This window comes from Stylophora pistillata, chromosome 3 (genome assembly GCF_964205215.1).
Source record: "Stylophora pistillata chromosome 3, jaStyPist1.2, whole genome shotgun sequence".
NCBI lineage: Eukaryota > Metazoa > Cnidaria > Anthozoa > Scleractinia > Pocilloporidae > Stylophora > Stylophora pistillata.
In genome coordinates, this window is record NC_142521.1 from 17,709,124 (window position 1) to 17,729,232 (window position 20,109).

Sequence of the window (20,109 nt, forward strand, 5' to 3'; positions counted from 1 at the left end):
TTAATGAGCACGAGTAAATTTTTCAAAGAAAACAAAATTTGCATTTGTTTTACAACTTTCCACTCGTGTAACATAAAAAATGCAATCATTTCTAGGCAATCAGACTAGTGAAACTTTTTCTGGTATATTATTATACATGTGACAATTATGAAATACAAACGTTTTAACAGGGTCTCTTCTCGTTAAGCCTCAAATGTGTTGAGAGTTACCCCTTCCCATAAGAAAGATCTATTTCCTACAACATATCCTAAATAAAATGATATTTGGGCAATACCTAGACAACCATATATCTCGGTTCGCATTCCTATTCGATAATTCCAGAGTAAAGGTTTGAATCGAATGTAACGGGCTGTGATTGGTTGGCTCAGTTTGTTGGACACAACTGACCAGAAGGCTCGATTTCCACCAAGCACCTGTGAAATAAAGTATGATGTTACCTAAGAGACCTCAATCGACTTTTGCATTTCTTAGGACTATTGATAACATAAAGACTTAACTCTTACTGGGTTCCCTACTAGTAGAAGAAAAATAGAAAGAACAGAAGAAAAGTGCTCTCTTTCCTACTAAAGCGAAGCATGCAGGCACCCATTACTGCCGTGACGACTGCGTAAGTGACTACGAAAATTAAAAGGTTTCTTCGTGGCATGACGCCAGAGGTAATAACATAGTTATAAACTTCTCTCAGGAAACCCAGCTCAGACTGCAACAATAACATGAGCATGCAAATACGTTTTGTAAAGTGAGATATGAACGTTTCAAATTTGATTTGATGTTACTTTCTGTGTATACCTTAGGAAGAGTTTCTCCAGGTTCCTTGTAAAAATGAAAGGTTACTCCATCATCGCTGTATTGTAGATGGTAACTGGCTGTCCAGCTTTTCTGCCAGCCTTGTAAGTTCACTCCTTGAGTTGCAACAGCTGTCACAGTTGAGTAAGTTCCAAGATCGACCTGAAGCCATTGTTTAGGATCAACTGCCCCAGCCACCCATCCGCCCAACTTCAACCGTGCAGATTTCGCAGGACTGTTATTATTCCATTGGGTGGAGGCTGTGATTTGGGCGTCGGTGATAACCTGACTTTCCATGCCAAGTGGTGAAAAACAACCTGAATGGGTTTAATTGGAAAAGAAACAAAAAAGTGCTTGACTGTCACTTTCAAAACGAGAACGCTTTACTAAAATCTTCAGTATCGATGGAGATAAGTCGGGCTTAAGTTTTAGAGGCATTTCTTGCATCATCAAAGATCACACGTTAAGTGCTAAAAATTATGAAGAATCAGCACTCTAAACTCCTTCAAAAACTTGCATTACCCTTTGCAAAAGATGTATATTTTAAGCGAGATTAAAATGAGATACTAAGGTTCTCTTCTCTCATTTTGAGATGAGAATAATTTGGAAGAAACTTGAAAGGAGGTTTAACGTGAATTCGGACATTTTTGCTCTAAGGAGGTTTTCTCTTCTTGATCAGTTTTGCAAAAAAATTCCTCTAAGTGCGTTTTTTTCTCTTTCCCTGCCTCTTTCCTTTATTCGCTGTTTGTTTGCATAGTAAATTTCCCTCTCTAGGTCCGAAAGTGTTCCACACCTATCTTATTGTCTCCCAAAAGCTCTTTCTTTTACAATTTTAAGCGCATTTTTTTTCTAACTAAAAGACCATAATTTCATAAAATACCTCGACACCCATAAAGCTCCATTCTGAGTGATATATGGTTGTGCCACGTGGCTGGCCATAACCTGATGTAACGAGCTGTGATTGGTGAAATCAACTTGTTGTATACAACTGTATTACTGTCTTGATTGGCGTGGAGTACCTAATAGTTAAAACCAAAACTAACTGCGGTCAAACAGATACCTCACCCCCTCACAACGGTGAATATACACAAACTCTGAAAAGACTGATAAATTAAAACGAGTGAGAGTTAGTCCTATGCATACATCGTAATTGTGGAGGTTTATCAGATTACCACGAGAGCTCAAAGACTCGTCATGCTGCCACCAACTTTTTGCCAAACAAAAATGGAGGTAATCTTCAAAAACGAGTTTATATTTTCGCATCTTTAGATTTTAAAGAAGTCATCCAATTCCGCCCCAGACACAATAGTGTTAACACATGTTGACGTTTACTTTTTGTTAATTTATCGATGCAATGCTAGAAAAGTCAAAAGACGTTAAAGTAGTGGGTCATTGTACATGTGAGGGAGTTCCAAGGGAATATTTTCTCCTTTATGACCTCTCGGAAAGAGAGTTGTAAGGGAAATTCATTCAGAGAAGGTTTCAGACAGAATAAATTTGTTAAATGATAATCCAAAGAGATGTTACCTTCGCTGACATTTTCCCAGGCTCTTTGTATAACTGGAAGATCACTCCGTCAAAACTAAACTGTAATGTGAAAGTTGTTATCCACTGTTGCAATTTTGTTGAATTCCTCCCCTGAGTCGCCACACCTGTCACCGTGGTGTAACTGCCAAGATCCACCTGAAGCCATTGGTTACGATCGTTTACAAGGGACGACCATCCCCCTTGCTTGCTGCCCTGTTCAATGAAGTTCAGTCTCGCCTGCCTTGCTGTGCTGTTGTTATTCATTCGCGAAGAAGCAGTTATTTGGGCATCAGAAATCACGCCACTCTCCATTCCAAGGTCTCCTACCAATTTAACAAGCAGAAGAGGTCAAGCAGCATGTACATCTGATTTTTAGCATCAAATTCTGATCAACAACCCTGTCTTTGAAAGCAAAATGACATTTACGACCCTTTCATTGACAAAGTCTTAGCGGAGCCACATAATTCTTCACAAATTTTAGGTAGCTTTGATCTCTACTTCACTTTTAACATTATAGGACAGGTCTTGATTAGATTAACTCATCGATACTAGAGGTTATTGCTTGATTGAGTTTCGTAAAGTTCTCGTATCAATATGTTTTGGAAGATAAATCTCCAACTTTCAAATTGTGCACAGTAATTTTTGTAATACTGTCAATCAACAGACTCTTACCAGAACACTTAACTGCACTATAAGAAGCTTGGAATCCATAGAAAGAACCATTCTTATCTGATTTGAATATTACAGAAAGGCTGTTTGACGAGGAATAAATTCCATTCCTGGGTGGAGGTTGACCACCATAGAACACTCCTAACACCACCCTTGTTTGGCTATCGTACACATAAACAGCATCCGTGTTGTTTTCAGATTGTAGACTGAAGCTCGTGATCATCAAAGCCACTTGAAAAGATGCTTTCACTATGATCTTCCACTTGCAGTATTGCTCATCTGGGTATCTCTCTGGATAGCGAGGTGAGTAAATAATGCCTTTTTGTCCTTGTAAAGTTTGGTTTTGACATTTATAGCCTCCTGCAAGTTAGACAAAGTTATTTTGCCTATGATTAACATGAGGGGCACAAAAAGATTGTCACAAGTTTCCTCAACTGCGTGTGGTTTTGTCCATTCTAGCAGCTAATGAAAATTGTTCTGTCTCATCTTTTTGCTCCTTTCTCAATCAATACTCACCCAGTTTGAGTAAGAGAGCTGATTTTAACTAACACGCTTTTTTTTAATCCCATTCGATCAAGTAAGAAACTCAAAGATCATACTCGTTTCCCTGTACATAGTGAAAAGTAAAGTAAAGTCTGTTTACAAGCTTAGTGGCCCATTAGGCCGGTGCTTAACTCCGGTTTCTGTAGCATGAAGCGACTAGGAGTATTTCTACTCCCCCCTGGATGGGATGCCAGTCCATTGCAGTGTTACCCCCAACATTAAATTGCCGGTACCCATTTATACACCTGGGTGGAGAGAGGCACTGTGAGAGTAAAGTGTTTTGCCTAAGAACGCAACACAATGTCCCGGCCGTGGCTCGAACCCGGACCACTTGATCCGGAGTCGAGCGCACTAACCATGAGGCCACCGCGCCTCCACGAAATATGTACATGGGTATCTTGTAATAACATAGAATGACGAAGATATCTCAAAGATTTACTTGATACATTATAAGTGCAATGGACTATACTGAGTTGACATACTTGATGAGAGGGGAATCTTCGGAGTTATTTCACTGGGCCCACGATATCTCGGTTTCCACTGTTGTATCTTCTGTTGCTTTATCCAGGCTGGTTGTACTGTGCCCGCGTATCCAGCAAAGGCAAAGGAGGACCGCATGCTTCCTAAGACAGGATCCCGAGCCCCCAGTCTCTTAAGAGCGCTGACCGCTGATGAAGCATATCTCGAACCTTCGTCTTGAACGCCGACCAAAACGATTTTACTTAAACGAAGAAAAATGGTTTGAAAAGGAAAGGAAAAACAGCAACAAAAGATAGTAGTTAAAGGTTTGAAAGGTGGGACAAAAAGGTCAGCTGTTTGTTTCGACGTTATCTTCGTTCAGTTACTGAAGAGACACGGCAACATGGAATCTGTTTGTTACATAGTGGAGCATCATTTTAAAGGTATGATTGGGTCAAGCTGAGTGAAAGAACTGTAAGGTGAAAAACTGGAGATAAAATTACATACTTTCCTTTAATGCTGTTGAGGTAGTCCCTCAGGTTATTACCGGCAGAACTGTCCCCATAGGTGTCGAATACTTTTGAATCAAGAATAACACCTGAATAGAGAGAAAAAAAATTATAGAAACCCATGCTTAGTTTGAGAACCGGCAATTGTACCCAAATCAAATCAAGAAAGTGCTTGGACAAAAATCGGACTCAGCCTGTTAGAGACTCAATCAAGCCAAGGACGTAAAGCGAAGATTCAATTATAACTGATCGAGGGAACGCATATTGTCTAAGAAGTGTCTTCGTGGATCTTTCGACAATATTCACACTTTGGCCTATAATTCCAACAAGAAATAATGAGAGTTCCTGATAAGCTCCCAAAGCTATTCAGATCGCGCGTGAATCAAGAGTAACATATAGTTAACATTTTTCAGGAGCTCTTTGCTTGTTATTCTTATAGAGCATTCACTATCAAAAAAATTAAGATTTAGAAGTTAAATGATCACAAGGGTTCACATACCTGTTGCACCATCCACAACAACAATGTTATGCCCTCTGCCATGACGAGAGTAATCCTTGCCGTTCACCTTGATATAAGCAATTCCACATGTGTTTGGTGTCTTTCCTCTATCATCACAACCTTCGCTTCTAATGTAAACTTCTATAGTGGGAGCTGCAACAGAAGCTACAACAAGACCGAACAGTCAGTTTAGTCACAACGGTGTTAGAATTACATATGATAATTTATGTTGTTCATGAATTATCTATGACACGTGATCTACCGTTTATGTATTAGCTCTGTTCGGTGCTATCCCCGTTTTGGTTCATGTTCGTTTATTTCGCACTTTGTAACTTACCTAAGAATAAATCAAGTCTTTTAACAGGTTATGGGCCCAGGACGTTAAACCAATTTTGTAAGTTACGTGATTGTTATTTTGCCAAAGCGTAACGCAGAGATGTCGTTGTCAGAGATCACAAAGATCGAAAAATTGAACGGGAGAAATTACCAGTCATGGAAGTACAGCGTGAAGCTCGTTTTAATGGAGCGTGGTTTGTGGGGTTTCACTCAAGAAGGCCAAGAAACTCCTCCTGCAGCTGATGCGTCTGGAGCTCTAAAGAATACTTTTCGCCTTCGATCTGACAAAGCTTACTCGCTTATAGCGTTGAACGTGGAGAAAGATTTGCAAATTCACATACCGTCGATAACAGACCCACTCGCCGCATGGAAAACTTTGCAGAAACAATTTGAATTTGTGTCAGTCACTCAGATTGTTCGTCTTAATCGCAAGTTTTACGCAGCAAGTATGAAAGAAGGTGCAATCTTAGTATTTTTAGCTCAATTAGCATTTTAACTTTAATTAATATATGGATTTAGTCATTTTTAATTTATTTTGTAGTGTCCCCATTTAGTGGTTATGTACTGCTATTTTAGTCTGACACTTAAATAAAGGTATTCATTCATTCATTCATTCATTCATTTGACTCACATGACTTCCCTAGCGGAACAATTGCGAGAATTGAAAGAAGAAATTCCGTCGAGGAAATTTGCCACAGTCGTGTTAGGCAGTTTACCCGACTCGTATGATAATTTCCTGACAAGTTTAAACGCCCGAAGTGCCGATGATCTCGACTGGGAAAACATAAAAGGATTGTCGATTGAAGAATACATGAAGCGTTCTGAGAAAAACGAGAAACAAGAGTCTCATAATGCACTTTTTGTCAGCAGACGAAAATCGTCGTACCGCGGAAGTTTTCAACCACGTGGGGGAGCTGGTCGCGGTCGCGATGGCCGATTCCAGAGTTTTAACTTCAGTCTTCAATCAAGCCATGATGATCGTAATAAACAGAAAGATGTTAAGTGCTTCAAGTGCAACCAGGATGGACATATCGTAAAGAACTGTCCGTAAAACAACAAACAGAACACTGGTAAAAGAGAAAGTTCCAGTATGGCCGAACTCGAAGGAGTTGCGCTAATCTCAAGCACGATGAATCAGTCAAATGAATGGTTTATTGACTCAGCAGCGTCAAAGCACATGACAGGCAACAAAAGTATTTTAGATAACTATGTTCAGTACCAAGAACCGAAGAGTATTTACCTGGGCGACAGCACAGTAATTCTTGCATATGGCGAAGGAAAAGTCGTACTCCCAACAGTAAACAGTACCCGTGAAATTGTTCTTGACCTGCATCAAGTGTTGTTTGCACCAAAACTGACCAAGAACTTACTTTCACTGCCTGCAATGGCATTGATGGGAGCAGAAATATACTTCGTCAGGGATAAATGTTTGGTACGGAGGAATAGCCAAGAATTTGTTATTGAAAGTCTATTGCGTGACAAGCTATACACAGTCAACTCTACCGAGTACGCTCAAGTTTCAACAGCAAGCAGTGCACCATCTCCTGCACTTTGGCATCTTCGGTTGGGTCATCTCAATTATACCTATATGAATCAGTTAATGAAAAAGGAAATGGTTGATGGGCTGAACTGTGATATTGATACCCAATCTCACGAAGAGTGTGAAGCATGTATTCTGGGAAAAATGCAGAAGAAGCTCTTCCCAAAACAGACCCAACACAGGGCAAGCAAACCATACGAAATTGTACACAGAGATGTGTGTGGCCCCATGCAAGTGAAATAAAAAAGGCGGCAGTAAATGTATGCTAACATTCACGGATGACTTCTCACGATACACCACTGCTTACTTCATTAAATCCAAGAGTGAAGTGCTTTCAAAATTTATGGAATATGTAAATTCTGTTGAGAAACATACTGGTCATCAGATTATGAAACTGAACATTCTCGCAGAGAAAAATGTTAAAATCCTCAGAGGTGACAATGGGGGAGAGTACACTTCCGACAAGTTCACTAAATTCTGTGCAGACAAGGGAATCTTGCGCGAGTTCACTGTTCCATACTGTCCACAGCAAAATGGTGTCGCTGAACGATTGAATCGTACAATAATGGAGGGAGCAAGATCGATGCTCTACCAAGCCAAATTACCGCTGGACTTTTGGGCAGAAGCCTGCAGCACAGCAGTTTACCTTAACAATGGAAGTTTAATCATCAAGTGGGAGTGTTAGAGGTACATATGATAATTTATGCTGCTCATGAATTATCTATAACACGTGATCTACCGTTTATGTATTAGTTCTGTTCGGGTCTATCCCCGTTTTGCTTCATGTTCCTTTATTTCGCACTTTGTAACTTACCTAAGAATAAATCAAGTCTTTTAACAAACGGCAAATCAAAATATAGGAAAATATCACAATGAGAATCCAGAGTGGACACATGTACTCGTAAACTGCCAATTGCGCGGGAAAAACACGACCGACGATGACACGGTTGGTTTTATAATTCAGTGATCTGATTAGTTGAGAGACTGGGGCTCGAGCATTCTACAGAACACAAAGCAAAGCGATCCTGAATTGCTCTCAACGCTCAAATGAAAATGGCTTCATCTCATGAAGCAACAATAGCAAGTAGCAAAAAATGGCCATTTCATCACTCCTCCATGTAGTGAAACACATTCTCAATTCTAAGTCTTACAGGTTGACGGTCATCTGTTTACTTAGTAAACTCGGTGATGATGCCAGCGGTAAAAAGGAACTTCTAAGAAGCAAAGTGTCAATTAACTCAAACTCGAATGTCTTTTTTTAAAAAATCCTCACCACCTGTTTAGTTGCGACCCAATGTCATAAGAACAAGAGTAAGAAATGGTAAGACTAATACGAAAACTTGGGCTGGTCTCTCATATACCGGGTTCTGAAATAACTAATAATTAACAGATGGTTGTACCAGAAGGGTAAAGCGAATGGGTACAGAGGCTTAGTGAACAGTGAGCTCAGAGGACCAGAGGAACGGTGGGCACAGCGGACCAGTGAGTACAGAGGACCAGAGGAACAGTAGGAACAGTGAAACAGTGGTTACAAATGACCAGTGGAACAGTAGGTACAGAAGACCAGAGGAACAGTGGGCACAGAGGACCAATGGAACAGTGGGCACAGTGGGCACAGAGGACCAGTGGAACAGTGTGTACAAAGGACCAGCGGAACAGTGGGTACAATGGACCAGAGGAACAGTGGGTACAGAGGACCAGGGGAATAGTGGGCACAGAGGACTAGTGGAGCAGTGGGCACGGTGGGCTCTGAGGACCAGTGGAACAGTGGGTACAAAGGACCAGGGGAACAGTGGGTACAGAGGACCAGTGGGATCAGAGGACCAGAGGAACAGTGAGACCAGAGGAAAAGTGGGAACAGAGGACCGGAGGGTACAGAGGACCAGAGGAACAGCGGGAGCAGTGGGAACAGAGAAAAGGTGAGCACAGAGGACCAGAGGAACAGTGGGAACAGAGGAACAGAGGAACAGAGGACTAGTGGGTACAGAGGACCAGAGGAACAGTGGGTACAGAAGACCAGACGAAAAGTGAGTACAGAGGACCAGAGGAACAGTGGATAAAGAAGACCAGAGGAAAGTGAGTACAGAGGACCAGAGGAAGTTTGGGTGCAAAGGAATGGGAGAACAGTGGGGAACATGTGAAAAAACGATCGGAAGGAAGCCCCGATTACTAAGTTGCGAACATTGATATATTTAGTCATTTGCCATGTTGTGGTTTAAGTTTTATTTTGTTAGCACGGTAAATTGTAAGAGCTATTCTCAGGTTAAATAAATTTTAACTAATATTTATCCATTCATGTTTGAGTACACTATAGTCCCATATAAAAATTTAATTAAAGAAATGCGGCTAACATAACTACTTTAAAAACTTCTTCTCAAGTTTAATGAAAAAATTATCCAGAACTTGTAATATATTATAGCTTAATATAGCAGCAAGATCTATTCATTTTCGAAATGACTGTTTGTCACATGCTTAACACTAACAAAAATTCAAGAAAGCATGCAAAAATTTATCGCATTCCTCAGCACCTTTAATGGTATTCACATCTTTGAGGAACATAGCTCAATTTGTCTTTTTAGTAACGCCGCCATAATGGCTGCGTCGTGACAGTGAGCTGCAATGGCTCGCTTGATTTGTTCATTTGATTTTTTTCTGAGCAGTAACGGCTTCTGCTCTAGGGTGCAACTGATAGATTTAACAAGATTGTAGTGGGTCAGCAGAGAGGAAGTATTCAATCCCTTCCCGCTTCCAAGGGACAGTTATATAAGTTCTTCCACGACAGAGAACTCCTCCCTCGTCAGTGCACCCTCTCGTGGCGGTTCCCCTTTCATATGGAGGTAGGCTTGCGAGGTATACTTTTGCAAGTTTTGAAAATCATACTTTTGCCGTTTACGTGGTGCACCGCACTTAATATTTGCACCTTCGAATTGACGTTGTCCGAATGGATTTGAACCGCGGCATGTGCAACTTCTGGAGCAACTTACTCGAGCTTTGAGACACTTGCACCTTCTCGAGTATAAACCAATAATGTTATTGCAAATATTTTCTACTGACCCTTGGCCTTTCCTGCTGACTCCACAGGAGCAAACCACCCTAGCTCATTTTTCTTCCTTCTTTATTTCTTCGCCTATCTTTTCTTCTGGCTCTGAGAGATAATTTTCTCGACAGACGTAGTCGTAGTGCCCACAACCAGCAGCATTAAATGATATAAACAAGGAAGGCAAATCATGTAACTGTTGATGTGGCAGTATAGGAATAGTTGGGAAGTTTTCCAGAGATGAAAAGATCACAATTGGCATTTTTAAGACGTTTGCCATGGCTAGAACCATAAGATTTCCTAACTCTCCAGTAAAATAACCACGATGGGAAAACCGCTCAGCTTCGCTTTGAAAATTGTGAGTGGCTAGGAAGTTTTTGTGGTGTTGCTTGTTCTCTCCTGACCACTCTGAAACGGTTGATTCTCTTAGTTTGGTGACTAAACTGTCTTCGCTCTGTTTGAAAAGACCGAGATTTGTTAAATGCTCAACCATTTGACAATCTATTTCTTCTGTCCTTGTAATGCGAATAATGTTCCTTGCCACAGCTCGAAAACAGCAATCTCCATCTTTGAGAATATGCACCCAGGACATTGACCAGCCCTTCAAAATGTCGTCTATTCGTTTATCGTTCTGAATAATTTTTTCATGAAACTTGAGAAGAGGTTTTTGAAAGTAGCTATGTTAGCCGCATTTCTTTAATTAAATTTTTATATGGGACTATAGTGTACTCAAACATGAATGGATAAATATTAATTAAAATTTATTTAACCTGAGAATAGCTCTTACAGTTTACCGTGCTAACAAAATAAAACTTAAACCACAACATGGCAAATGACTAAATATATCAATGTTCGCAACTTAGTAATCGGGGCTTCTTTCCGATCGTTTTTTCACATGTTCCCCACTGTTCTCCCATTCCTTTGCACCCAAACTTCCTCTGGTCCTCTGTACTCCCTTTTCCTTTGGTCTTCTTTATCCACTGTTCCTCTAGTCCTCTGTACTCACTTTTCATCTGGTCTTCTGTACCCACTGTTCCTCTGGTCCTCTGTACCCACTAGTCCTCTGTTCCTCTGTTCCCACTGTTCCTCTGGTCCTCTGTGTCAACTGTTCCTCTGTTCCCACTGTTTCTTTGGTCCTCTGTACCCATTGGTCCTCGGTACCCACCGTTCTTCTGGTCGTCTTTGCCTACTGGTCCTCTGTACCCACTGTTCCTCTGGTCCTCTGTGCCCAGTGTTCATCTGTTCCCACTGTTCCTCTGGTCCTCTGTGCCAACTGTTCCTCTGTTCCCACTGTTTCTTTGGTCCTCTGTACCCATTGGTCCTCGGTACCCACTGTTCATCTGGTCGTCTTTGCCTACTGGTCCTCTGTACCCACTGTTCCTCTGGTCCTCTGTGCCCAGTGTTCATCTGTTCCCACTGTTCCTCTGGTCCTCTGTGCCAACTGTTCCTCTGTTCCCACTGTTTCTTTGGTCCTCTGTACCCATTGGTCCTCGGTACCCACTGTTCTTCTGGTCCTCTCTTCCCACTGGTCCTCTGTACCCACTGTTCTTCTGGTCCTCTGTGCCCACTGTTCCTCTGTTCCCACTGTTCCTTTGTGCCAACTGTTCCTCTATTCCCGCTGTTTCTTTGGTCCTATGTACCTATTGGTCCTCGGTACCCACTGTTCCTCTGGTTCTCTGTGCCTACTGGTCCTCTGTACCCACTGTTCCTCTGGTCCTCTGTGCGCACTGTTCCTCAGTTCCCACTGTTCCTCCTGTCCTCTGTTCCAACTTTTCCTCTGTTCCCACTGTTCCTCTGGTCCTCTGTACCCTCCGATTCTCTGTGCTCACTTTTCCTCCGGTCTCACTGTTCCTTTGGTCCTCTGTGCCCACTGTTCCTCTGTTCCTACTGTTCCTCTGGTCTTCTGTGCTAACTGTTCCTCTGTTCTCTCTGTTTCTTTGGTCCTCTGTACCCATTGGTCCTCGGTACCCACTGTTCCTCTGGTCCTCTGTGCCTACTGGTCCTCTGTATCCACTGTTCCTCTGGTCCTCTGTGTCCACTGTTCCTCTGTTCCCACTGTTCCTCTAGTCCTCTGTGCTCACTTTCCTCTGTGCTCACTTTCCTCTGTGCTCACTTTCCCCTGTTCCCGCTGTTCCTCTGGTCCTCTGTACCCTCCGGTCCTCTGTACCTACTTTTCCTCTGGTCTCACTGTTCCTCTGGTCCTCTGTTCCCACTGGTCCTCTGTACCCACTGTTTCCCTGGTCCTTTGTACCCACTGTTCCACTGGTTCTCAAAGCCCGCTGTGCCCACTGTTCCACTAGTCCTCTGTGCCAACTGCTTCTCTTGTCCTCTGTACCCACTGTTCCTCTGGTCCTTTGCACCTACTATTCCACTGGTCCTCTGTGCCCACTGTGCCCACTGTGCCCACTGTTCCTCTTGTCCTCTGTGCCCACTGTTCCTCTGGTCCTCTGTACCTACTGTTCCCCTGGTCCTTTGTACCCACTAGTCCACTGGTCCTCAGAGCCCACTGTGCCCACTGTTCCGCTAGTCCTCTGTACCCACTGTTCCTCTGGTCCCCTGTACCCACTGTTCCCCTGGTCCTTTGTACCCACTGTTCCACTGGTCCTCTGTTCCCACTGGTCCTCTGTACCCACTCTTCCCCTGGTCCTCTGTACCCACTGTTCCTCTGGTCCTCTGTACCCACTGTTCCTCTGGTCCCCTGTACCCACTGTTCCCCTGGTCCTTTGTACCCACTGTTCCACTGGTCCTCTGTTCCCACTGGTCCTCTGTACCCACTCTTCCCCTGGTCCTCTGTACCCACTGTTCCTCTGGTCCTCTGTACCCACTGTTCCTCTGGTCCTTTGTACCCACTGTTCCTCTGGTCCTTTGTACCCACTCTTTCAATGGTCCTCTGTGCCCACTGTGCCCACTGTTCCATTGGTCCTCTGTGCCCACTGTTTTTCTGGTCTTCTTTACTTACTGTTCCACTGGTCATTTGTACCCACTGTTCCACTGTTCTACTGTTCCACTGTCTCTACTGTTCCTTTGATCCTCTTTAGTTACTGGTCCGCTGTGCCCACCGTTCCTCTGGTCCTCTGCGGTCACTGTTCACTGAGTCTCTTTATCCATTCACTTTATCCTTCTGGTACATCCATCTGTTATGAATACTTTGGATATATCAACAAAGTTGAAATGGTAAATTGGCCACCGTAACGATTACAAAAGCTGACATTTCGAGCGTTAGCCCTTCGTCGGAGCGAATAGAGGAGTTGTGGGTTGTGTGTGCTTTTAAAGGCAGAAAATGGAGCTACATTATTGGTGGGAACATGGCAACGAGAAAAACACGAATAAATTAGTGGAATGAAAAGCGTTCGTTGATCCCTGTGGGATTTAGACTGCCGGTTTGAAAGATGAGCTTTTGTTCAAGTTTTTTACGGCTTTCCGTGCTACCTAAGTGTAAGGAAAGACCGCAGATTGCCATATGTTGCTTAGAATAATTAGGTAAATTAAAATGTCTAGCGACTGGTTTCGATGTGTCCTTGTCATTCCTTTCCACGTCTCGAAGGTGTTCTCGGAATCGATCACCTAGTCTTCTGCCTGTTTCGCCGATGTATATCTTTTTGCAATAAGTGCAAGTTATGCAATTGATTACATTGGCGAAGGTGCACGTGAAGTGATCGGTGATCCTAATGGATCGTTTAGGTCCCGATATTTTATCAGTGTTGTGAATGAAAGGACACGTTTTGCATCGTGCACGAGCGCATTTAAAAGTGCTTGGTTGGTCATTAGTCTGAAAAGAACTTCAGACCAAAAAATTGCCTATGTTTTTGTCGCGTTTGAATGAAATGAGCGGAGGCTGCGAAAAGATGGTGCTTGTCTCTGGATCGTTTTGAAGTAATTTAAAGTTTTTAAGAATGATGGATTTAACTGAGTGGTTGTGAGGGTGAAACGTGAGAGTGAATGGAATGCGGTCGGAATCTTCCTTATGCGACGTTTGTAGTGCTGAATGTCGATCAATATGTTGCGCGGTGGTAACCCGCTTGAACGACAGAAACGGTAACCACGTTTATCGAAAAACTGGCACATTGACTCTGATTTGTGGTGCACATCAGAGTCATCACTAAATAAACGACGAAGTCTTAGAAACTGAGAAAAAGGAATGGAATTCTTAACATGAGATGGATGCGAAGACGAATATAACAAGTAATTATGCGAGTCTGCAGGTTTGTAGTACACAATAGTGCATAAACCGTTACCTTCAATTGAAACTTTTATGTCTGAAAAGGATAAAGAATTGTCAGAAATTTCCCAGGTATATTTCAGAGCCGGGTGAAAAGAATCGACTGCGGTTATGAATTGAGTGAGCTCCTCTCTCGCAGAGGAGGTAGCACCGATACAGTCGTCGATGTAGCGACCGTAGACTTCAGGTTTGGACCCGTTGTATTGGCTGAAAAATTGATGTTCGACAAAACCTACAAAAAGATTGGCATAGCTAGGTCCCATTTTGGTGCCCATCGCTACACCATTGGTTTGTTTGAAGAAGTTGTTTCTAAATGAAAAACAATTGAGTGTGAGCACTAGTTCGGCTAAGCGTGGAAGTGTTTCAGATTTAGGTTCCTTAACAGTACGTTGATCAAAAAAATGTTTAATGGCCAGAAGGCCTTCGTCATTAGGAATGACAGTGTAAAGAGAAGTTACTACCGTGACTAACTCTGGCGAACACAAAAACTTCATTTGGGTTTTTGTAAGTAGTTCACAATATCTGGATATTAAACGTTCAGAAGGAGCTCGATGTTTTCGGAGAAATCACTTTTTCTCAACGCATATCGGTCGAAGCCTTAAACAGTTATTTTTTCGTGATACCTTGACTTCGTAGGACCCTCTACACCCGCAAAGTAATCCGAATACTGAGGGTTCAGTCACGTGGTTTAAAACAAAGAATCGTAAACTCCCTTGTGAAAGAGAAGTTGCCGGACGAGAAGATCCAATCAAAGATTGATCTGTACCCTCGACCACAAAACGTGACAGGCCTCAGAACGCCACGTGCAAATCCCTTAATATGGAACCAAATATCCGTTACGTCAATGACAAACGACTCCAGAACCCCAAAATCGCAGAATGTGCTGGTGGCGGGCGCAGTCGCCATGATGAAAGCAACAGACCTAGTTCTTGAATCTGCATTGAAGGACAACAAGGATTTGGTCACATTCATGACTGATGCCATTGCGCTGACACTTCAAGGTCAGCACGATTTGAACACCGCCCGACGACGAGCGATGAAGAATGACCTTAATAAAGACTATGCTGCGTTATGCAGTAGCTCACCGGTCGACGAGACATACGAGTATTTATTTGGAGACCTCTCCAAATCGGCAAAAGGTATCACAGATGCCAACCGACTCACTAAAAAAGTGCGTCCCTCAGCCCCACAGGCTAGTCACAGCCGTGATAGAAATAATCGCCTTGGCGGTAGAAAAATCTACGGACACCACAGAAACCACCGCTATGCTCCCTATCGGGGGAGAGATGATTTTTTATCCAAAGGCCAACCTCCTCGGGGCCGGAAAAGAGAGGGGACCACAAAGAAACTGTAAACATTGGGGTAAGCTCACATGGTAACGTTGCATTTTTACCCGACCTTACGACCTTTCACGCAGGCAATCTGAGAGAGTTTTTGCCCAGTTAGCGTAAAATTACAAGTGATTTAAACATATTAGACTATGTATCTGGTGTAAAAATTTCCTTTGAAGAAGGCCTTGTGCCCTTTCAAGCACATTGCAGGCCGAGTGTCTTTAATGCTCAAGAAGGGTTTATAGTTCAACAGGAAATTAGTACCCTTCTAGGAAAAGGAGTAATTCAACGCAATTTTTCTTAGACCCAAATCTGATGGGTCTTTTCGAATGATTCTCGACCTGAAAGAGTTTAATAAGTCAGTGGAGCACCATCATTTTAAAATGGACACACTTGACACAGTTACAAAAATAATTAGACCGGGTTGTTATATGGCATCAGTGGATTTGAAGGATGCCTATTACATCGTGCCCATACAGGAAGACCACCAAAAATTTTTGAAATTTGAATTTAAGGGTTGCCTTTATAAATATACTTGCCTCCCTAATGGCCTCTCGAGTGCTCCACGCATTTTTACAAAGATGCTTAAGCCATTTTACTCAACACTGCACAACCGGGGCCCTATAAGTATGGGTTATATTGATGACTCCTATTTGCAGGGTGACACCAGGGATGAACGCAAGCTTAACATTGTTAGCATTGTGAACCTGCTCACTGAACTGGGTTTTTACATTCACCCCAACAAATCAGTGCTTGTGCCTACTCAAACACTGACATTCCTTGGTTTTATTCTCGATTCAGTGAAAATGACCTTCTCACCCACACCGGAAAAGATAGATAAGATTGTCAAAGCTTGCCACTAGATGGTACAGAAGGCCACACCCCTTATTTTACATGTAGCCAGGGTAATCGGCCTCATCATCTCCTTGTTCCCAGAGGCAGAGTATGGACCTCTCCACTACAGGGTACTTGAACACGATAAAATAAACGCAATTGCAGCTAATGCAGGGGATTTCAATATGCCAATGGAATTGTCTGAGGTATCAATTCAGGAACTGCTTTGGTGGATTACATATGCACCACGGGCCCAGAAGCACATCTGCTACCCTATAGCTACACCCTCAATGATTATACAGGCAGATGCTTCCAAAAAGGGATGGGGAGCAGTATTTGATGGAAGAAAGATTGGGCGGAGGTGGACCCCATCGGACGCTTTAATCTGTTAGAACTGCAGGCAGCATTTTTTGGCCTTAAATCCTTTGCAGATGATACTAGGGGAATACATAATCAGCTGCAGTTAGACAACAAAACGGCAGTTGCCTTTGTTAATAACATGGGGGGTTCTAAATCTCTTGAGTTAGACCGACTAGCTAAAGACCTGTGGGGATCGTTTATCTCTCGGGAGATATAGGTCTCCGCTGTCCATATCCCTGGAATATCAAATATCGCTGCAGATGAACAGTCGCGCCATTTCAATGACAAGCACGAGTGGGCTTTGAACACTGGAGCTTTCCAGGAAATCACTATAGAATACCCTGAGCTTACCATAGACTTGTTTGCCACAAGGCTCAATCATAAGTTTGACACGTACTGTGCCTGGCAACCAGACCCTGGGTGCTCTTTCGTAGATGCCTTTTCACAAAATTGGCACCCTTTTCATTTTTATGCATTTCCACCTTTCAGCTTGATCCCGCGATGCCTCCAGAAAATCAACAAGGAGAAGGCAACAGGCATTCTCATTGTCCTGTTATGGCCAAGCCAACCATGGTTCCCATTTCTTATTCAGCATCTTTACAAAACCCCATGGATCCTGAACCCAGTCAAGAACCTCCTTCAACACCTAGGACATCAGAAACCCCACCATCTGTGGAGAAAACTGAAATTGATGGTATGTCCTGTCTCAGGTATTCCTTCACAAACTACAATATTTCTGGACACGTTGCCGACATCCTCATGGCATCCTGGCGCCCTGGCACCCAAAAACAGTACAAGACCTACATTGAACAGTGGCTCAAGTTTTGTGGTGAGAGGAGAATTAATTGCTATTTCCCACAAATGGGTGAAGCTTTAGATTTCCTGGCGGGCTTACATGACAAACACCTTAGCTACTCCACATTGAACACTGCCCGATCAGCTCTCTCGTCAATTTTACACATGAATACCTGCAGCAACTTTGGTTCACACCCACTTACAGTATGATTTATGAAAGGGGTTTTTGAAGAACGAGTACCTCATCCTTGGTACAATAAAATATGGGATGTTTCGCTGGTCCTAAATTACTTGACCACCTCGGACCCGGTAGAGAAATTGACATTGAAAGATCGGACGCTCAAGGTGTTTATTATGTTACTCCTACTGATCACAGGACAAAGAGGACAATCGATACATTAGCTTAATATTATCACTATGCATCTTAGTGATACCTCTTGCTTCTTCAACCTGACTAGCCACACCAAAACAAGCCAACCAGGAAAACCAGCACCAGCTATCACTATCCAGGCTTTCGAACAGGACTGCCGCATATGTCCCATAAAAACACTGAAAGAATACTTGAAACGTACACACACCATCAGAGGTGATGAACAACAGTTGTTTATAAGTTTTGTTAAACCGCATAAATCAGTATGAAGAGATACAATCTCTAGATGGGCTAAAATAGTGTTGCAAAGATCTGGTATTGACACTAAGCTGTTTAGAAGCCACAGCACAAGAGCAGCCAGTGTTTTCAAAGCTAAGCAGAAGGATGTACCTTTGAATGAAATTTTATCCCGGGCTGGCTGGAGTACTGCTGACACATTCCGAAAATTTATATGACAAACCCATCATGTCAAGTAATGACAGTATGGCATCTGCTATATTGAGACATTAGACTCGCCAAGTCTCCTGTTATCCTATGTATTATTCCCTATAGGTTCGTGTTACTTTTAACCAAAAAAAATTCTTCTTTGGTTACTGTTCCATTGTGATGCTACATGTGGTCGCACATAACAGAATAATTGGTGTAGTAAATGTTACATGTTACTATACACCTCCACTTTCTTCGTTTGCATGTGGGTGCTCGAAGGCTTATAAGTCTCATGGGATCTCTCGCTCTGGTAGTCATGTGACAGAATTGGAAGATTAAACGAGACTTACCTGTAAGTTGAAGTTTGATTGAGATTCTATCACATGATTTATTTAATCACTTTCACCAGAGTGTGGTGAGGGTCGCACAACAGAGCGAGGCTCCAAATTAAGTGCGCCCAATATCCCACCCATCCCACCCCAGGGGAGGACATCCATCACACAGTAATCTCGTGTGTGGGAAATTAACGTCTCCTACCCCAACCCTGCAGGAGACGGGACCTCCATTTATTCGTCCCTATCCGAGAAGACTAGAACCGAGAAGACTTACCTGTAAGTTGAAGTTTGATTAAGATTCTATCACATGATGGACAGAGCAGGGAGATCACAGTGTGTAGTCGCTAATTTCACACTTTATTCCTTAGCTCACAATCGAGATTAATTTTATGATTCGAATGTATGAGCCTTTGGAATCCGCAACAACGCTAACTGAAAACTTCAACAACCAACATGTCCGACTCAAAACAAAACGTTCTTCGTGTTTTCTCCTCGCTCGTTATGCGTTATGGGAGGCACAGGCCTCCCAACACTAAAAACAAGAAACTCCCCCTTTTTTTTGTAAATGTTCAACAAAAAGGTAACAACAACATGCCCACTCTTTTCTATTCACCCTCCCTATAGGGGTTATATGCAAATATTTCACTTATTGAAACATACCTGCACTTCCTCTGTGGGGGTGAACTGGGGTTTCTTCCCTTCTCACATCCACACCTTTCAAGAATGATCTTGCGCGCGCGCTGTACTATCTCATGCAATCTCCCTGCTCTGTCCATCATGTGATAGAATCTTAATCAAACTTCAACTTACAGGTAAGTCTCGTTTAATCTTCCAATTAAACTTGTAATTGTAGCTCTAAATCATTAGGGTTCTAATGACGATCATTTTTTATGTGTTAGAAAAAAAATGTTATTGACCAGCATAGGTCGGTCCGTATTGGGAAAAACTGTGCCCATTGTCTTGGGTATCCAAGACCTCGGGCACAGTCTTTCTCAATACAGACCTCCGGCTGGTCAATAACATATGTATTTTTATTAGTTGTGCCGTATTGTGAGGAGCCGGTGGGGCGGGTCAAAATACAAATAACGAGTAAAAATACTCAGCGATACGACACACCAAAACGTTTAATCAGTTATTTACTATCCAACACTCCAAATTGTAATTTCAGTACGGCCGAATTTCGAGGATATTTATTTACGGGGAGTGCGTGACAGAAGTATGAGAAGCGGAACGGAATTGGCGCGATGTCTTGTTGCTGTTTCTATTTTGTTCAGTAAATGCTGAAATTTCATTGTCGTCCAGCTACTTTCCTTCGTTCGATTTATCTGATAAACCTAAATCAATATTGCTGCTAAACCCTTAAAATATTAATAGCAATATTAAAGAGCAATATGACAGTCTCTTAACTTGACCCTCATTGTTGTCATTCATGCAACCCAACAACAGCGGCACGATTGTCGATTTTAGATTTTTTGCTTCAGCACCGATAGAACGATGAGTAATTAGCCGATGCACGTTTCTCACTTCTGATCAG

At 42.6% G+C, this 20,109-nt stretch overlaps 2 protein-coding genes and 1 pseudogene across 5 annotated transcripts in view; 2 read left to right on the plus strand and 1 right to left on the minus strand.

The window, feature by feature from the left end:
* LOC111342257 (uncharacterized) overlaps positions 1-20,109 on the minus strand; it is a 46,823-nt gene that overhangs the window by 25,061 nt on the left and 1,653 nt on the right. For all 4 annotated transcript variants that reach the window (XM_088753671.1, XM_088753669.1, XM_088753670.1 and 1 more), the window contains exons 2-9: positions 4,993-5,157; positions 4,492-4,582; positions 4,008-4,246; positions 2,986-3,342; positions 2,314-2,636; positions 1,667-1,805; positions 790-1,103; positions 275-413 (exon numbers count right to left, since the gene is read on the minus strand). In XM_088753671.1, the coding sequence (XP_088609797.1) occupies positions 275-413; positions 790-1,103; positions 1,667-1,805; positions 2,314-2,636; positions 2,986-3,342; positions 4,008-4,246; positions 4,492-4,582; positions 4,993-5,157 (1,767 nt within the window). The remainder of the gene's footprint in view (positions 1-274; positions 414-789; positions 1,104-1,666; positions 1,806-2,313; positions 2,637-2,985; positions 3,343-4,007; positions 4,247-4,491; positions 4,583-4,992; positions 5,158-20,109) is intronic.
* Positions 7,131-16,175, plus strand: LOC148734834 (uncharacterized). The gene is made up of 3 exons (XM_088755427.1): positions 7,131-7,540; positions 8,259-8,375; positions 14,761-16,175. The coding sequence occupies exons 1-3, from the start codon at positions 7,131-7,133 to the stop codon at positions 15,476-15,478; spliced, it is 1,245 nt and encodes a 414-aa protein (XP_088611553.1). The 3' UTR covers positions 15,479-16,175.
* LOC148734835 (uncharacterized) lies at positions 17,388-18,496 on the plus strand (annotated as a pseudogene).